Genomic DNA, 18,905 nt, shown 5'->3' on the forward strand with positions numbered 1-18,905 from the left:
AAAAGGATGACCTAAAGCTAATTCCATACAGGCTTTGTGGACTCCATCCCCACCCCAGGCCAAAGCCAAAGACACTGGGAACTCCAAATCCCATCCCCACCAAAGGGAATGTGGCTGGGACCTAAGGGTGGGGTTAAGCAGCCAGGTTGATATAAAAAGCAGACACGTGGGTTTTGGGGGATCCCCATTTTGGCTCTCCACCAGCTCACAGCTTCCAGCCAGCTCTGAGAGTGACTCTGGGTTTCCAGGTCGTCGGATCAGGTAGGACACATTAAAGACTTTATTTCCATATTTTCTCCCTGAGTTGCACATTTTCCTTATTTCCTTTTCCCTTGTAAATAAACCTTTTATTAACATTTTGTGTGTGTCTGTAGTGGAGTATTAATAAGTCCCTTTTAAGCACGCTGGTGAGGACCCACAGCCAGGAACCCGTTCAATATCGGGGCTGTCCTATAACAATAGCAGCAACCCCAGAAGCTAGTGGTTGTCACGCAACGTTGTAGTCAACGTTAATAAATGAACATTTAACAGCCTCACCTATAAAAGGAAAGCAACCACTTCATCGGGTTGTAAGAATTAGATAATACATATAAACTCATTAGCACAAAGTTTGAATCGCAAGCAGTCCAGAAAAAATCGAGGTTCTGCAATTTGTAAACAAAAGAAGGGCTGGCGCTTCATTTTAGCGTTCTCAAGCGTCACATCTGGAGAATTCTCCCTCCCCAACTACTAGTAACAACTGTCGCGCCTGCGCCTCCGGGTCTCCTGCGCTAACGGTGCCGGGAATACTTACCCTCTTCCCATTGGTTGGTCGGTACTACGCATGCTCCAAACCAGGTTCTCCGCCACCACCGCGGGTAAGCACCCGGAGACTCATTTTGGCCAACACGCATGCGCAAGCGGCCGTGCCCCGGAAGCAGTTCTTTGGCCCTGTGACACGTAGCAACCGGGGTAGTTCAGGATCTGGAACTGAATTTGGGGGTTATTTGGGGTTTCTGGAACTACTGTCGTCGCCGCCACCTCCAGCTCCGACTTTGGTGAGTGTCCCGGGCCCGTGGGCACTGCTCGGCTTTTCCCCACACCCGTGCGGTTCGGTTTGTTGCCGTCTTTCGGTGCCGCGCCCTGGGCCTTTCGCTCAGAACGTCGCGCCGGTGTAGACCCTTGCTCGGTGCTGGACCCCTGCTCCCGAGACGCGGCCTCCCAGAGTCTGCACTTCTCCTGGCAGGCTGCAGGCTTTATTTTGCAAGGTCACAGACTTGTTGTCATCTATAAGCCCCTGACCAGAGGTGAAGAATCACCTTTGTTGTGGTTCATGTTGTAGAACCCCGTGGTGGAGCTGCTGCTCCCACGACCCTGCCCCTCACTCAAGGCTTAGCAGCTCCTAGAAGTGAAGATTTCTTCCAGAGCTTTGACTTAGAGACTGGACATTTTCTTAACATCCCCCACCCCACCCCCTATGCTGTCCCCCAAATTTGAAGAAAAAATGTTTGTTGTTTTGTGGCGCTGTTTGCCTAAGCAGAGTATCAGGAACAAATTTTGTAGCACCTTGTGCATAGGCACTATTTGCTGTTTCTCTTCTTTTCAGATCATTTGCGATGTCAGGATTTGATAATTTAAATACGGATTTCTACCAGACAAGTTACAGCATTGATGACCAATCACAGCAATCCTACGATTATGGAGGAAGTGGAGGACCCTATAACAAGTAAATTTTCAACTCTGGCAGGTTTTGGTTTTGGTCAGATTGTAGTGAAAGTATGTGCTCCAAAAGTTGTTTCTGCCTGAAACTAAATGTGTGAACATGTCCTTATGAGAAATGTGATTTTTCATAATTTCCTCTCTCAGGAGAGACTTTTGAAATTGAGTTGAGATTAAAGGAGTTGTCCTAATTGCAAAATCATCAGGTGGACTAGGAGTAGAAACATAGCTTGTTAAGGAAAACACTTTGCTAGTAACAGTATTTCCACATCACTTAAAATATGGACGGGAGCTTCAGATTCCAGAAGATAGACTGTTTAATTCATTGAACCAGTTAAAAATTGAAATCTTTTGATGGTTTGTTTAATAGCTAAATCTACTTTCAGATTTTATCAAAGTTAATTGAAGGTGTTTAGTGACACTGTTTAATAGTATAACCTACCTATTATGAATTAGGAGATAATTTCCATATAGTACGGCTTTTATTACTTCTCATTCTAAAACCTTATGGTCAGTACATGCAAGTTGCCAGTTACAGATTGAAGAGGGGGACTGAAAGCCTTAGGTCCTGACCTGGTTTAAACAAACAAAACAAAACTGACCTCTTATAAGCCTTGGTGTTTATGGCAAAAATACATTATCTGGGGCCTCCCCTGGTGGCACAGCAATTGAGTGCTGGGCTGCGAAGCTGCCCGCAGCCTCTGCAGTGCCGGTTCATGGTGCGACAGACCTCTTCTGCCGTGTCTGCTGCTCCCCTCAGCAGTGTAACTTAGGTCCTTCTGCCTGTTCTGCTTCCCGCTCTGACTCTGGTGAATTCTCTCACCCTCCCGCGCTTCTGACTGTACCCAGTGCTTGTATAAATAAATAAATAAATCTTTTTTTAAAAAAATACATTATCTGAAGACTTTCTATGGATCTTCTCTTAGGGTCTTAGATATAATCTTGTCCGACTCTCCCATCCAGTGAAGGAGTTTCCTGTACATGGTTGCTTAACCCTGTTTTTTTTTTTTTAAATGGTTCAGGACCCCTTTGAAACTTATGAAAACTGTGGGCCTATTTCCAAGAAATATATTAATATACTGAAATACCCACATCAGGTGCTTATAACTTCAGTGACATCTGATATTAAAAATCTCATGAAACTATCCCAGGATGAAGTCAAGGAAAGGTTGTGTATCCATTTATTCTGAGAGAAACGCAGTACTAGAATGTGTTTGAATTATTAAATGTGAATGAAAGTGCCCAAAATATAAATAACAAAGGCAAAATCAAATTCAGCCCCACAGTATGGTCTATCTTGAATGACTATACTTTTTACAACCTATAGACCCCTTGAATGTGCTTTTTTTTTTTTTAATTTTTTTTTAATAGAGGCATTTATTTATTTATTTATTTGTTTGTTTTGTTTATACATGCACTGGGTACAGTCAGAAGCGTGGGAGGGTGAGAGAATTCACCAGGGCCAAAGCGGGGAGCAGAGCAGGCAGAAGGACCGAAGTACACTGCTGAGGGGAGCAGCGGGCGGCAGGAGAGGTCTGCGCGCCATGTGGGACCCTCCTCTGGTGGCCGGGGAGCAGCCGGGGATCGAACAGGCGCCGCAGAGGCCGCGGGCAGCTTCGCAACCCAGCGCTCAACAGCTGCGCCACCAGGGAGGCCCAAATGTGCTTAATGTGATATATTCTAAGGTTTTTGCCCTAAACTTTTACAAATTAAACAGTTGGGAGGGAACATGTAAAAAATGCTCTCTGCTTATGAATCACTTTTTTTCCTTTCTGTTAAATTCTCAATTATATACCATTGAGGATCTCTTTCTTTTGATTAATTAATTGAACAGAATTGGAAAAATCATCTTGAGAAATTTCCATTCATTTATTTACCTAAGTATGTATTTTTGTGTTCTGAGTAAGAACAAGCAAAGTAATAATTTGAGATTGGCAGCAACAGAACTTTGGAAAACCTGTCTCTTTAAGCATCCTGTTTTTAGGCCAATATCTTGAGGTTCAACAGAACTGTTCCCCTTCGTTGGCAACCTCCTAAATTTATGTATTGCTGCCTTTCTTTCCTATCCTTTCCATGTTTGCATCAGTTAAAGGTGTGACTTATCTTTTTATTCTATCAGTACTTATTTAAGTTTTCCACAGAGCAGTTGTTAAGGTATTCTGTTACTAACTATTCTCACAGTTTAATTTCAACAGTCATTTATCAGTAAGCAGTTTCAATACTGATAAATTCACTTTATTTCAAATGCTTATTGATAATCATCACTACCAGTTAACAAATATGTATATATAAATGATGCTTAGGAAAACAAGAAACCTAATATATTAACAGTAATAAAGTTTGGGTTTTTGAGATTAATAAAGCAGTTCTTCTAGTTCTCCACGTACCTTCAGTTTAGTCTGCAACTTAGTGACATTTTAAATGTTTGTCTCAAATATTTTGCTTGTTTTGCTAACTTGATAAGATCAACTGATAACTTTCAACTCACTACTGATAAAAATCTAGGTTTAAACAGCATATTACTTGGATTCCTTTTGTTTGAGTTGACTTATCATAGTTCATAGTTCTATATTTGCCCTGTGAAATCTTTTTAAACATTATGCAGTTTCTTCCATGGGTATTTCACAAGTACCAGTCATATATTCATACAACAAAAAAATCCCAAAGTTAAAAGTTTCTCTGATTTTATTCTGTTGAATTTTATGAATGTACTATTTAGACAGCTTCCTCATTGTATTCTAGATATGCCTAAAAAATATAAAGTAACATTTATTACATATTTTTCAAAGAATTACAGGTTTGTATTTATTCGACTTTTATTTAACTGATAATGTATCTGTGGAATGGCTAAGGATTTTCATGAACTTACAGACAACCAGTATGTTAAGAGGCCTGTCTTTGTTGTTGGTATTTACTGCTCAAGAGTATTGTTTTTCTGTCTGCTACTTTTCTTGCTATAAAAGTATTGTTTTCATCCATAAAGATCACATCTCCTACAACTATGTTTTAGTTTAAAACGAAGAGGAGTGAGTCAAGAATTTTCCTGATCAGATCCTGCCAGACAAGGAAAATAGTAATATTCCATGATACTGTGTTTCTCACTTTGCCTCTTGAAGAAGGAATGATGGTGCCACCTTTGAAGCTGTCATTTGCTTGCAGTATTGCTCTCCCTGACATGAAATTTATAGATTTGCAGCAGCAGTTTTAAAATATGGAGCGCTTATCTCAGAGAGTCCATGAGACCTTTCAGGGAATATTTATGGCCAAAATTATTTTTCATCACAATACAAAGACATTATAAATCTTTTTAGTTGTGTTGACATTTGCAATGATGTTATAAAAGGAGTGACTGGTAAAATTGCTGGTATCCAAGTGTGAGTCATTGAGGTGGCAACAAATTGTTGCAGTGATCAATGTATTATATCACCTAAAAAGAGGGGAACCCGTTTCTAGTAAGGATGTCTTTGATGAAGCTGTAGAGATTTTTGTTTTATTAAATCTTGACCCTTGAGTATACACATTTAAAAAATATTCTGCGTGACAAAATGGGAAATAGTTATAAAGCTCTTCTTTATACTAAAGTATAATGATGAGTAGCTGGTTCACAAGCTGATTTAGGTGCTTTTTTATGGAAACCATTTTTATTGGAAAAAACAACTAACAAACTATGGTTGTTAAGAATTGAGTATTTGGCAAACATTTTCTCAAAACTGAATCTGTTACTTCAGTGGATATAATTGATATTATGTGACTAATTCAAGATTTTAGGCAAAAATGAGGATTTGGGAAAATTTGTATCCATCACAATAGCTTTACTAGCTTGCCTATAATTAACTGTTTATTCTGATGAAATCAGTGGTGATGTTAACAAATGTGATTTTTAAAATATTTATATTTTTTTATAAATATGTCAATATTTATTAAATATGTCAATATTTGAAGGATCTACAGAATTCAAATACAATATTTTCTAAATGTCCAGTACATGGTATTACAAAATCATGTATGAGTAAAGAAAAGATCCATTCCAAGTCCAAGACAGATCAGTATAAAAGTTTTATCGATATTGTTTCAATATCCACGTTCAGATTAAGTTTAAAACTATTTTTTCTGTAGGTTTTGATGTATTATAAAGAATATTCATGATCTCAAAAAAGTTATAAAAAATTTTCTAATTGCATGTCTGCAATACTAGGTTTTCTTTAGATACTACAAGTAAAGTAATTCATTACTTAATATTTAAGGTATTACTTAATATTTCGAATGTAGAAGCAAATACAGTAATTTTTAACTGCCTTTTATTAAACCACACATAAATGAGATTTTTTTTTTGTAGTGATTTTTTTTTTTAAGATTTGATTTTATTTATACAAGCTCTTGGTACATTCAGAAGCACGGGAGGGTGAGAGAATTCACCAGAGGCAGAGCGGAGAGCAGGCAGACTGACGAAGTACACTGCTGAGGGGAGCCGCGGGCATCAGGAGAGGTGTGCGCGCCATGTGGGACCCTCGCCCGGTGGCCGGGTATCGAACCAGCGTTGCAGAAGCTGCGGGCAGCTTCGCAACCCAACTCTCAACCACTGCGCCACTGGGGAGGCCCACATAAATGATATTGTCAAAAATATAATTCAGAGCCACTTTTCATAAAACATTTATGATAACATGTAATAGATTTATTGTTATTTAAATTAATTAGTATTTTAAACTTAAATATTGTTCAGTTTTAATTTCTAGTATGACTATCAGTAGTTATGACCCACATGAACAAAACTTTATTTAAATAATAAATTTTAAGAGTATAAGGCAGTCCTAAATCCAAAGTGTTTGCATATCACTGGTATATACCTTTATTTTTTCCCCTATTGCATACACTTTCATATTAATTTTCTTCTCTCTCATGGAGAGAGAAAATAAAATACAATCTGTTTATGCAGATTGTAGGAACCTCCATATGGAGCTTTTCTAACTGTTTGGTAAATTTGGAGGTAGATTTATAATACTTTGCAGAAGAGATCGACACAATAGTATATTGTCGTAATTCAACTACTTTCCCCTGTGGGGGGTGTGTGTGTGTGTGTATGTGTGTAAGTAAATAGAAATCAAATTTATGTACCAGAATGACTGGGGAAATACATATTCAGACAGTAATAGTATACCTGTCTTTATTTAGATAGGGTCTAGGGATGATTTTTACTGAAATTATTTAAAGTTGGCTACTGGAGTCAAAAGTCTAGTTTTGAATTCTGGTACTACCATTAATAGATCAGCTTAACCCAAATAACAGTTTCTGTATCTTTATAATGAAAAAAATTATAAAATTAACCTTATAGAGTTGAAATGGAAATGAGAATGAGATCATTCACACTACACATTAATAATAGTGCTTTACATAGTAATATTAAAAGGATTAATACTAAATGCTTTTGGGAATTTTCAGTAGTTAAGTATACCTATATATTACATAATTTTAGTAAATAATAAATGTCTTATACATTTACTATATTTTTTTAAAGATTTTATTTATTTATTTATTTATACAAGCATTGGGTACAGTCACAAGGGCGGAGGGTGAGAGAATTCACCAGAGCCAGAGCAGGGAGCAGAACAGGCAGAAGGACCAAAGTACACTGCTGAGGGGAGCAGCGGGTGGCAGGAGAGGTCTGCGCGCCATGCGGGACCCTCCTCTGGTGGCCGGGGAGCAGCCGGGGATCGAACCAGCACTGCAGAGGCTGCGGGCAGCTTCGCAACCCAGCGCTCAACCGCTGCGTCACCGGGGAGGCCCTACATTTACTATATTTTTAAGGTACAAAAGTTTATAATGTGAAATTAGGTCATCTGCCTCCCCGTAGTCCAGATCGCTATACCTGCCTGTACAATTATATCATTATACCTATATAATTTTACATATGTATTTTTGTGTATGTAATACACACATACATAGATATATATTCTAAAAAGCAGCCATGATGGATGCATATAGTGTGTACTCTTGATCTTTGGTATTGCTGTCTTTTGCTATTAAAATAATGCTGCAATGAATTCCATTTTATTATATAGCCCCAAAATAAATAGTATTTTTTCTAATCACTAGTATGCTTAGAAAATTAGATTGGACTGGTATAAGTCTTGTGATTCCCACTGGACTCTCCAAAGGGCTGTGTATAGTTGAAAATTTGCCATTGTTTTGATTTGCTTATAGTAAAGATGTTGTTAATTTAATTTTTTAAAGATTTATTTATCTATGATTACAAGAACTGGGATACAGGCCAGTGGTGTGGGAGATGAGAGGATCCGCCAGAGACAGAGCGGGGAACTGAACAAGCAGATAGACCGAACGAAGTACACTGCTGAGGGGAGCAGCGGGCGAGTCAGGAGAGGTCTGCTGTACCATGTGGATAGCTCGCTGGCCGGGGATCGAAATCACATTGCAGAGGCTGTGGACAGTTTCACAGCACTGCGCTCAACCCCTTGCGCCACCAGGGAGGCCCGATGTTGTTAATTTAAAAGTGATTTTAATTTTAAAATCTCTAATAAATTAATAGTGTCTGTTGGATTATTTATTAAATGGGGACTGTGAAAGTTTAGATTAAGTGATTACTAAAGCCTTCTCAGTCTCACTTAAAAAAAATCTCAGTCATATTTTCCCAGAAACAGGTGCTTCAGTGTTCTGCTGTTTCCCTGTTGTTACTAGTACTAAAATAGCTATAGTTAGTACTCTCCCTTTAAATAAATAAATAAATAAAATGCAGAATTTGCTGTAATGCTTATTAAATGAAACAGTAGGTGGACAACTACTTTGAAAAAATTAAAAGCACCGTTCAGAGGCAAGGTATACTAATAATGTTATGTTGTGGTCAGAAAGCTTTCACAATGAACCAGCTTGATCTCTCCACTGATTTGAAATGGATAATTGTTCTCAAAGAGATCCATTCATTTACAAAAAAAAAGCATCCTACAAAGAGTAAAAAAGAATGATGTTTTACTCAGTGGAAACCCATATTTCAATGAAAAATTACATAACATGGATGACAACTTATTCTGAGCTTTCATTCATAATTGTAAGCATATGATTATATTTCAGTTATCTGTATATTATATATACTCACTCAATAAGGAAAAAATAAGGTGTTTTAAGTAACCATTTGTTGACCCACTAGAGTTTAAAAGTTTAGCAGTTTATAAAATGCTCAAGTACTATCTGAGTGATGTTGGCATCATCAGGAAGATTCTCTATAAAATGCAGACTTTTTGTTGTAGATAATACAACGTTTATAAAAACCATTTATAAAAGCTGGCGAAGCAGCTATCCAAGGAATTACATGTCTAAGATTCCATAATTGTCCAGGGATATCTGTTCTTGTGGGTTGAAATATTTCCAAGAAATGTGACTTCCTTTGATTTACAGACAGTATGCTGGCTATGACTACTCGCAGCAAGGTCGATTTGTCCCTCCAGACATGATGCAGCCACAACAACCATATACTGGGCAGATTTTCCAGCCATCTCAGACATATACTTCAGCTACATCTCAGCCATTCTATGGAAACAACTTTGAGGATGAGCCACCTCTATTAGAAGGTAGGATTGGTTGAAACACGATAATACTCTAAACTTGTCAATGAAAATAAATCTTAACTTGGATAGATTGTCTTTTTCTTTGTATGAATAATGTAGAAAAAACTTTTCTACTAAATTATCCATTATGAACAGTATAAATGAGACCACATTATTAAGCCAGAGTGGACCAGATTTTCAATAAATCTTTATAAAGTGGTAGTAAAATATGTCAACATAGAAACTCTAACTTTTACTTCTGATTATTGATTAAATCTTGTCAGTGAAAGAACTGAAAGGAAATAACATAGTATTGACTATTCTACTTGGAAATAACAACAGAACCATTGATTTCACTGAAAAGTATGTCTCAGGGGACATCGGAATTCTAGCATATCACTCGGATGTCCCCTCTCAGGGGACATTGCAATTTATTAGTGATTACGGGGAATTGAGTTATTTCAACGCAACTTTTTGAGACATGCATGTTTCCCTGAAGTTTTATCTTGAAATGGCACAAGAAATTAAATCAAAGTATCGTAAAATTACTAAGATATATACAAGAAATGTCAGCGGGTTTTGTGTCAGACGAGAACGTGAGATGTGTGCTCAAGAGGGTCGGTCCGAGCACTTTGCAACGCCACTTGAAAAGAGCGATAAGGGGAGTTTGTAGAAGAAAGGTCGGTTTTCCAACATCGCGCACACTGTATAGTGAGATCTATAATTACAAATAAACAAGTCTACATCTGGAGGAAAAGATTTTCAAAGCTAAGTTCATTTTGGTTTGAAGCTTCAAGCAGTGCACATAGATCTAACGAGGAGAAAATCGGAAAAGTGATTCTTTTCTTAGTGAATAAATTGTTTGGTGAAATCTATTTTGGTAAATATCATCTTGTCAGTTAGTAATAACAATTAGAAATTTTCAACCCATGCATTTATTCATATTTTTTATTAGAACAATGGCAAAGCATCCAACCATGAATGAGTCTCATGTCACAAGTAGTAGTGAAGATGAGCTCCAGATAGACCTCCATACAGACATGTCAAACATGCACTAATCAGCCTGCAATGCATATTGGGGAGTGTTACAAAACTTATCATACTGTAAAAAATTATAAACAATAAAATATTGGGTTTTTTTTTTGCAAATATACATTCCTCGATGTCACCCAATTCATATAAGTCCAATATCATTATAATACGTTACTTGGTTCCAAAATTATACTAAATAATACGAGGGTCTGTAAATGCACATTTCCACCGCAAAGTAGCGTCGAGTACCTGGTAGCTAATGTCCAGAATGGTTCGGAGTGCAAAGGGTTAAATTGTATTTCAAAACCCCTTCAACGGATACCCTTTGAAAGTATAATGAAAGCTTTCAATATTCTTCAAAACTGTACACAAATGCAAACATTGTTTTGACTACAATTTCACCGCCATCTCTAATTCCTGAGGTCTTATAAAGAACCCCTTACTGTTAATCCTGTCTGTATGTTCTTGCTGTGCAGTCACAGCTAAGAGTGTCTGTTTCATCATTACCATACCCTTTTCCAACACCATATCTGAATTTGGGTATCTGTGGAATAAGTTCCACTATCAGTGGGGATTGGAATAAAGTGTGCACCAGAATAATGTCTGGTATTGTTATGTACTCTTTTGGCACTGGGAGCTTTTTGTTTTTCACTGTTTCAATATAGATTCTGGTAAGTTTGAAGGTATGTGTAGGGGCAGGATGGCCACAGAGCAGGTGATCCGGCACACTGGGTAAAGGAGAGTCTTGGAGCTCTCGGTGGCTTTCTCAGGCTTTTATTGAGCTGTTGCATGTAGAGCAGCAACCAGGGTCACAGCAGGCAGGGGTGCCAGGGGCCAGCAGGCCTCCAGACCCCCAGCAAGTTTCACTCTGGGCTTCTCTGGCTTCTTTCTCCCCTTCTCTCTCCTGCCCCTTTCCTGCTTCTGCTTCTCTTGGTGACTCTCTCTCAATATTCCTCCCATGTCCCACAGAAGTAAACAAGACAGTTTGCAACAGTGTAACAACTGCAGCCATGGCCCACAAAAGAGAATATAACTGAATAATGAAACAATACAACAGAAAATTCCAGGCAGGGTACCAACCTAGTGGCAAAAGACAATTATTGCCACCAGCAGATGATCCACCACTTCTGCTGCCCAAGGCACTGCTCATACATGGGGGGAAACACTCAGGCGTCTACCATCACACGCTGTGAGCTGTCAGGCTTCCTGGCCTTCTCTGGCTGTAGTCTAGTCCACAAGCCACACACAGCATCCACCCCCAGGATGCACTCACACTTGGATTGGCAATTCTATACTCTTTGGGGGTAATCATCCAGTTCTCAGAGTTTTCTGTCTGCAGTCACTCCAATACTCGGCTTTCATAGCCACCAATGTGACACGCAGACCCCTGCACTCAGGCCAACCCATTGCACAAGCATATTATGGGTCAGGGATCTATGGATACAAGCTCCACATGCGGCCTCTCTTGGGTCCCCTCTTTGGCTGTGGGCTCCACCACAAGCCATGTTCCCCATCCGTCCCCCAAGGATGGGTTCCTTAGCTCCTCACCCTTACTCAACAGTGAGCAGGGCATCACCCACAAGTGATTTTAAGAGACTTACTGGCCTTCTTTAGCATACTTAGGCTGCTTAAGAGCTGCTCAGGGCTTCCCAATCTCAGCACCAGCTTTTGCCTAAGTTGGCCTTTTTCCTCTGCCTAGCTGCTGGGTAGTACACAGGCTGCTTTTGAACACCGTGGCCCACTGACCACCCCCAGATTCCCATCTCCTGGGGTGTACAAACAATACCATCCTCCCCCAGGTCCCCAAAACATTACCCTGCCAAAGTTCCTCCACCTTTCTGGTGGGATTGTCAGCCCAAGTCCATCAGTCTTTACCTGCATCAGCACTGGTGAGCTCCGAATCATGGTCCTTTCTTCCCCAACAATTCTGCTACCTAAGGAGTTGTGGGCTGGTCCTCTCCGGCCTTCTCCTCCTCCAGGAGAGGTCTCATCCTGCAGCTCCCAGACCTTGTCCAACTCCTGTGCTCCTGTAGGTCTTTCCACAGCTCCTGGCCTCTGGTCACCACCTGTGCTGCTGTGGCATGTCCAGCGTTGTCACAGGCAAACACAGTCTGGTACTCCTCAGTCCCTCCTGAGGTCTTCAGAGGGCTCCATACCCGTTTGCATAGGATCATCCTGCCAACTATGCCAATTGTAGGGGCAGGATGGCCACTGAGCAGGTGATCCAGCAGACAGGGTAAAGGAGAGTCTTGGAGCTCTCGGTGGCTTTCTCAGGCTTTTATTGAGCTGTTACATGTAGAGCAACAACCAGGTACAAACAGGCATGGATGCCAGGAGGCCAGCAGGCCTCCAGGCCCCTCACAAGTCTTCACTCTGGGCTTCTCTGGCTTCTTTCTCCCCTTCTCTCTTTGGCCTCTCTCCTGCTTCTACTTCTCTTGGTGTCTCTCTCTCTCAGCACTCCTCCCATGGCCCACAGAATTTGCAACAATGTAACAACTGCAGGTGCCCCATCAGGCAGGGCAATCCTAATGGTGGGAGGGCAGAAAAGCATGAAAAACCATTTACCTTACAGTATGTCACAAATCCTGGTTGACTTCTTTTCTTTTCTTTTAGAATTAGGTATCAATTTTGACCACATCTGGCAAAAAACACTAACAGTATTGCATCCATTAAAAGTAGCAGATGGAAGCATCATGAATGAGACTGATTTGGCAGGACCAATGGTTTTTTGCCTTGCATTTGGAGCCACATTGTTACTGGTAAGATTTTAATTTCAAGTCACAGTGTGAAATTAAAGAACAGTCTTTAATGTTCTACCAAGAACCATTTTTGAGACTGAGCTTCTGATAACCTCCACATGGTATTGAGTTGCTTAAATTTATACCTCCATTAATAAAAGTCATGTGTAATGTCAGTCCCTCATCAGAATTCCTTTTTATTTGTCAGAGGTTGACAAAACTTTTTAGTCTATTTTTAGGTCTTTTTTTTATTATTATTTTTAAATCTCTTGTCTCTAGGGTAGTGTTTTGTGATAATAGGATTGTTGGTTACTTTCCTATAATTTTAGCTATAATTCATAATAAAATGACATTGAAAAGGACACAGGTTTTAGTCTCCTTCTCCCACCTTCCTAAGAATGTTTAAGCATATTGAAAATGAAAATCTAAAATGAAAATTAAAATCTAAGGGCCTACCTGATGGCCTAAGTAAGGGTTAAGTTTCAGTACTATCACGACTGCAGCCTGAGTTCCATTCCTGGCCAGGGATCTAACCCACATATGGCACAGCAGACCTCTCCTGTCTTGCCTGCTGTTCCCCACAGCACTATATTTCAGCAGATCCACCTATTCTACTCCCCATTATGTCTGGTGAATCTTCTCACCCCCCTGTACATCTGGCCTACATCCTAATCATTCTATGTAAAAATAAATAAAATCTTAAATAAATAAACCTAAAAGAAAATGCTAAGCTGAAAAGACTTTATTATTTTATTTTGTCTTAATGTCTCTGAGTTGTAAGAGATGATTTTATTTAATAGATGAAGATAGGATTTTTAGTCAAAAGAATTGTGTGTAAGCTCTTACTCAGTCCTTAAGCAACTTATATGATCTATCAACTTAAGCAATTTATGTAATCTATCAACTCTTGTCACTAGATGATAATCCTATGCTGCTCACCTAACAAGACTGTTCTGGAGATTAAGAAGGCAGGTTATATGAGAACACTTTAAGAAGTTTAAAGCACTGTACAAGTGTGAGGTTTTATTGTTGGTACATGAAAGAACTCACCATTGAACCCAGCTGAGGTTTTTTACACCTCTTTGCTATTAACCAACTATTTTCAAATATCAAGTCTAACAAAAATCCCAAAATTTTCCCACTCAAAAGTAGAGGCATTTTTGTGTTTCAGTTTTATATATCAAAAATCTGACAAACTAAAGAAGTTTTTGAAGTCTTCTTTACAGACTGATTTTAGTGTTAATGTAACCTGAATATAATGTTTATTCACATAACTTGACTAATTGGATTCTAATGCAGCTAAACTTTGCTGTCCTGTTTAGTGCTGTCTTTTATGAGAGCAGAATTGTTAAGGTTTTATTTTAGTCAAAGAGCTATAAATCAACTAGTAGTTTGGAAAAATGATGAAAGAAAAAAATATCTTCCATTTTATTCCTCTAGCCTCGTTAATTAGTTTTCTTTTCTCCTCCCCTCCCCACAGAACCCTGGCTTCTTGCTTATCCTGACCTCCTTTTTTTCCTTTCTCCTAGCTCCTCTAACACCCATATAAAGCAAAAGATAATAATTTCTGCTTTTAAAAAAGATTACGGCTACATCTGCCAATAGAATAAATTGCTTTGAGGCAATTTTTGGTGGAATTAGATGTTTTCAAGTAATGCTAGCTATTATACAAATATTCTGAGTAATTTCCCATCTTGTGTCTGTAGTGTGTTTACTTAAAAATCAACAAGATTTCTTCTTAGAAATTTACTGTAGGTTATTGCCCCAAGTTTTTGTATCTTTTTGTTCATTTTTTATGCCAAACTCAAGTGTTAATTAGAAAAAGGAAAACCAAGTTTCTGTGCATTGGGAAGTAGATGCTTAAAATTTCTTCAGTAATATGTAAAAGCCAGTCTGCCCAAGTGTTTCTCTCCATAAAGAATAAATAACTAGATTTTGATGCTCACATCTTCTAGATGTACCATTTTAGGTGAAATAAGGCCAAAAGTAACATTTTTTTTTTTTTTTCCCTTTAACTTGTAATCTTTTCTTTACCAATAGGCTGGCAAGATCCAGTTTGGTTATGTATATGGCATCAGTGCAATCGGATGTCTAGGAATGTTTTGTTTATTAAACTTAATGAGTATGACGGGTGTTTCATTTGGTTGTGTGGCCAGTGTCCTTGGATATTGTCTTCTTCCCATGATCCTGCTTTCCAGCTTTGCAGTGATATTTTCTTTGCAGTAAGTACTGATCTTTATTTTGATTATTCAACTTTGTTTAATAGCATTTACCTCACTGTCAGCTTGAGATAAATCACTGATTTAGTAAACACTAGATAGTGTTGCTTGTGGGTGGGGACTGTGCTACATACATACTTTTTGATGCTGAACAATAGAACTAGGAATAAATTTTTACATCATTTATGCTATCATTTCTTTTACCAATGTTAAAGAATTTCACTAGTTTAAGTGTCAGTAAACAAACTGAACAGTGATGAATGTTAACCTATGTGTTGTGTGGAAAAGATATATTAAAATTATACTCTTGCTGATGTTTTTTAGATTATCTTGACGATGATGGGCATATGCTAAGTGAATAAACACATACTGTATTTGGCAGCTTTTTAATTGCACAAGAAGCTTATTTGTATTATGGCAAGAGACTATTACTAGCCTACCATATTCTCAGATGTACTTGTAAGCAACTTTTGTGTAACTTATAAATAATATTTTAGTTTAGTTTAAAAACTATAAATTGCTGCTGACATTTCTTCTGCGTGCCCAGTGTACAGATGTCTCTCAGTGGCTCAGGCTCCGCCTTGTAGCTAACTCTAGATACAACCAAGATTAGGCTTTGTTACATTTGCTTATTAGTTAAAACAGGTTTAGAAGAGTATATGTTGACTCTGGTACTAGAGATTTGTGCTCTTTTTTTGGATAAAAACTTCATTGTGCTCTTTTTTTGGATAAAATTTTTTCATATTTTTAGTATAGAAACTGCCTCTCTTTCATCAAGAATCGATAAAATTTGGATTATACTGAAAATATTTTATACTAAACCATGTTTTACAACCAGGGGCAATTTTGGTCCAGGGGACATTTGGCAATGCTGAGATTATTTTCTCTCAAATGTGGGTGGCAGGGGTGCTACTGCTGTCTTATGGGTAGAGGCCAGGATGCTGCAGAACTTTTTAACATTGTATAGTTAGTCTCCCACAGCAAGGGTATGTGTAGTCCAATGTGAGCAGTGCCAGAATTGGAAAAATGTGCTAAAAAGAACAATCTGTAGTTATAAATGAGATTTTATCACATGAAATAATTCAGCATCATTGAATGTGTTGAGAAGTACATTTTAGCATTAAAAAAAATCTTATTTCTGCACAAATAATTTGAATTTGTATTGCTTTTGTTTAGAATTGATTATTGTATTCTTACATAACTAGTCTCACCTACTACTTTTTTTTCCCTCCCCATTTTTCCTTGTTGATTACAGAGGAATGGTAGGAGTCATTCTCACTGCTGGAATTATTGGATGGTGTAGTTTTTCTGCTTCCAAAATTTTTATTTCTGCACTAGCCATGGAAGGACAGCAACTTCTAGTAGCATATCCTTGTGCTTTGTTATATGGGGTCTTTGCCCTAATTTCCGTCTTTTGAACTGAATTTATCTGGGATATGGACATCGTTGGGCCAAACATACGAAAAGGACTTTGAACATTTAAATCGGACCAGCAAACTGCTATGGCAAAATTCTCTTGCAGTTCTAATGTTTGACTGTTGGAGCAATGGAAGTAAATGTGCATCTTTTGTTCATTTTTATAGAACTTTTGAATAATACTGCTTATTGGATTTATCTGCAGTGTGACTAGCTTTAAGTGTTTGTGTGTATACAAATAAGTGCTATCTCTTTCCTGTTCCTGTAATCTTTGAAAAACAACTTTTTCCTTACAAATTATATTGTAATGTTTTTGATAGATTTTTATCAACTGTGGGAAACAAACCTCAGAGCTGATAATCTTTCTTAAATAAAAACAATCCAGTCATAGTAAAGAGGACACAAACCTTACTGCAGAAATATTTTTCCAAAGAATTAGGAAAGAAAAATTGCCTGTATTCTCAAGTCAGATACACTTGAAGCAAAATTAATAATAACAAAAAAAATCCCATGGAGTTTTATGTTTAAATTATAGCATTTTTGCTAAAATTTGGCAATAAAGTTCACAGTCTACCTTAATGTAGACAGGAAGATGTGGACCCTTGTGTAGATAATAGCAGTAATTAAACCATAATGACCTACATTGGCCATATTTATGCTCAGAGTTGACTCTCCATATTTCCCAGGAAATAAATTGCTAACCTTTTTTGAAAAAAATATTTAAAATGTCACACTTTCAGTATTGCAGTTATCAATGTAATGTACATTTGATGCTTAGTAATTAAAAATTTCCCAATTAAACTGTGTTGTTGAGTTTACTGTTGCTAAATGACTGTTGTGTCCCTTTTTTATCTAACTGAAATAACATTTCATTATAGCATTCTGTGAGTTTGAGGTATGTGTCATTAAAAATCACTATGTACATATACTACATTAAGTTCATCACTAAAAGTCCAATTCTATCATTTACTATACAGTTGACCTCTTTTACTGGATTTACTCAGCCGTCTTCTCTCTTTCCTTTTGGTAACCACTGGTTAGTCTTGACAGTTTTTTTGTTTTATTTCGTTCACTTGTTTGTTTGGTTACTCAATATATCACATATGAGTGAAATCATACAGTATTGTCTGTCTTTATCTGACTTCTTTTCACTAAAGCATAATATCCTCTAGGTTCCACCCATATTGTTTTTTGGGTTTTTTTTTTTAGATTTTTGTTTTTTTAATACAAGAGCTGGGGCACAGGCCAGAGGCGCGGGAGGGTGAGAGGATTCACCAGAGACAGAGCAGGAAGCAGAACAGGCAGACGACCGAAATACACTGCTGAGGGGAGCAGCGGGCGTCAGGAGAGGTCTGCTGCGCCATGTGGGAATCTCCCTGGACAGCCAGGAATCGAACCCGCGCTGCAGAGGCAGCGGACAGCTTCACAGCACTACGCTCAACCTGCTGCGCCACCAGGGAGGCCCTCCATTGTTGCAAATAGCAAGGTTTCAACTTTTTTTAATAGCTAAGTGGTATTCCATTGTATATAAATACACCACAACTAGATTGAATCATCTGTTCATGGGCATTTAAGATCTATTAGAAGTAACATTGCAGTAAGCATTGGGGTACATATATCTCTGAATTATTTCTGTTTTTTGGGTGTTTTTTTGGGTTTTTTTTTTTTTTTTTTTTTTTTTGGTAAATATCCAGAAGTGGGATAAATAATTCATATGGAATTTCTTTTTTTTAATTTTTGGCGGAATCTCCATACTTCTTTCCATAATGTCTATACCAGTTTATTTTCTTAGCACATTGTACAAGGGTTTCCTTATCCACATTCTCTGCAACACTTGTTGCTTGTCTTTTGGATAATAGTCATTCTCGTAGCCATGTGTTGACGTTGTTTTGATTTGCATTTCCGTTATCAGAGGTGATGAGCATCTCTGTCTGCTGGCCATCTATATATCTTTAGAAAAGTGTCTATTCAGATCCTCTGCCCATTTTTAGTCAGGTTATTTCGTTTTTTATGAGTTTATGTATCATAAGTACAAAAACCCTTATTAGACATAAGGTGTGCAAATACCTTTTCCCATGCAGTAGGATATCTTCATTTTGATGATATTCTTTGCCTGAGTAAAATCTTTTAGATTTCTTTAGGATTCGATTTTGACTTGTATTTCCAATTTCTCCTAAGCTTTAAGAATAGTACCAATCTAATGTAGAATGAGAAAAGGAAAAAAAAAAGATTACATGAAAAGCAGTTTA

The 18,905-nt window shown here is 37.9% G+C and overlaps 1 protein-coding gene across 1 annotated transcript; it reads left to right on the forward strand.

The window, feature by feature from the left end:
• The first annotated feature begins 896 nt into the window (after nucleotides 1-896).
• Nucleotides 897-17,725, forward strand: YIPF5 (Yip1 domain family member 5). The gene is made up of 6 exons (XM_037509024.2): nucleotides 897-1,037; nucleotides 1,586-1,705; nucleotides 9,103-9,275; nucleotides 12,897-13,042; nucleotides 15,062-15,243; nucleotides 16,496-17,725. Exons 2-6 carry the CDS (start codon nucleotides 1,596-1,598, stop codon nucleotides 16,656-16,658), a joined length of 774 nt encoding a protein of 257 aa, XP_037364921.1. The 5' UTR covers nucleotides 897-1,037; nucleotides 1,586-1,595; the 3' UTR covers nucleotides 16,659-17,725.
• Nucleotides 17,726-18,905: the final 1,180 nt, after the last annotated feature.

The sequence above is a fragment of the Talpa occidentalis genome, unplaced genomic scaffold (genome assembly GCF_014898055.3).
Source record: "Talpa occidentalis isolate TD23 unplaced genomic scaffold, MPIMG_talOcc4v2.1 talOcc4.13, whole genome shotgun sequence".
NCBI classification, from domain to species: Eukaryota; Metazoa; Chordata; class Mammalia; order Eulipotyphla; family Talpidae; genus Talpa; species Talpa occidentalis.

Coding starts and splice junctions, on each gene's coding strand:
- YIPF5 (XM_037509024.2), top strand. CDS start 1,596: ATGTCAGGATTTGATAATTTAAATACGGATTTCTACCAGACAAGTTAC. Junction 13,043..15,061: donor TTGGAGCCACATTGTTACTG/GTAAGATTTTAA, acceptor CTTTACCAATAG/GCTGGCAAGATCCAGTTTGG. Junction 15,244..16,495: donor GCAGTGATATTTTCTTTGCA/GTAAGTACTGAT, acceptor TGTTGATTACAG/AGGAATGGTAGGAGTCATTC.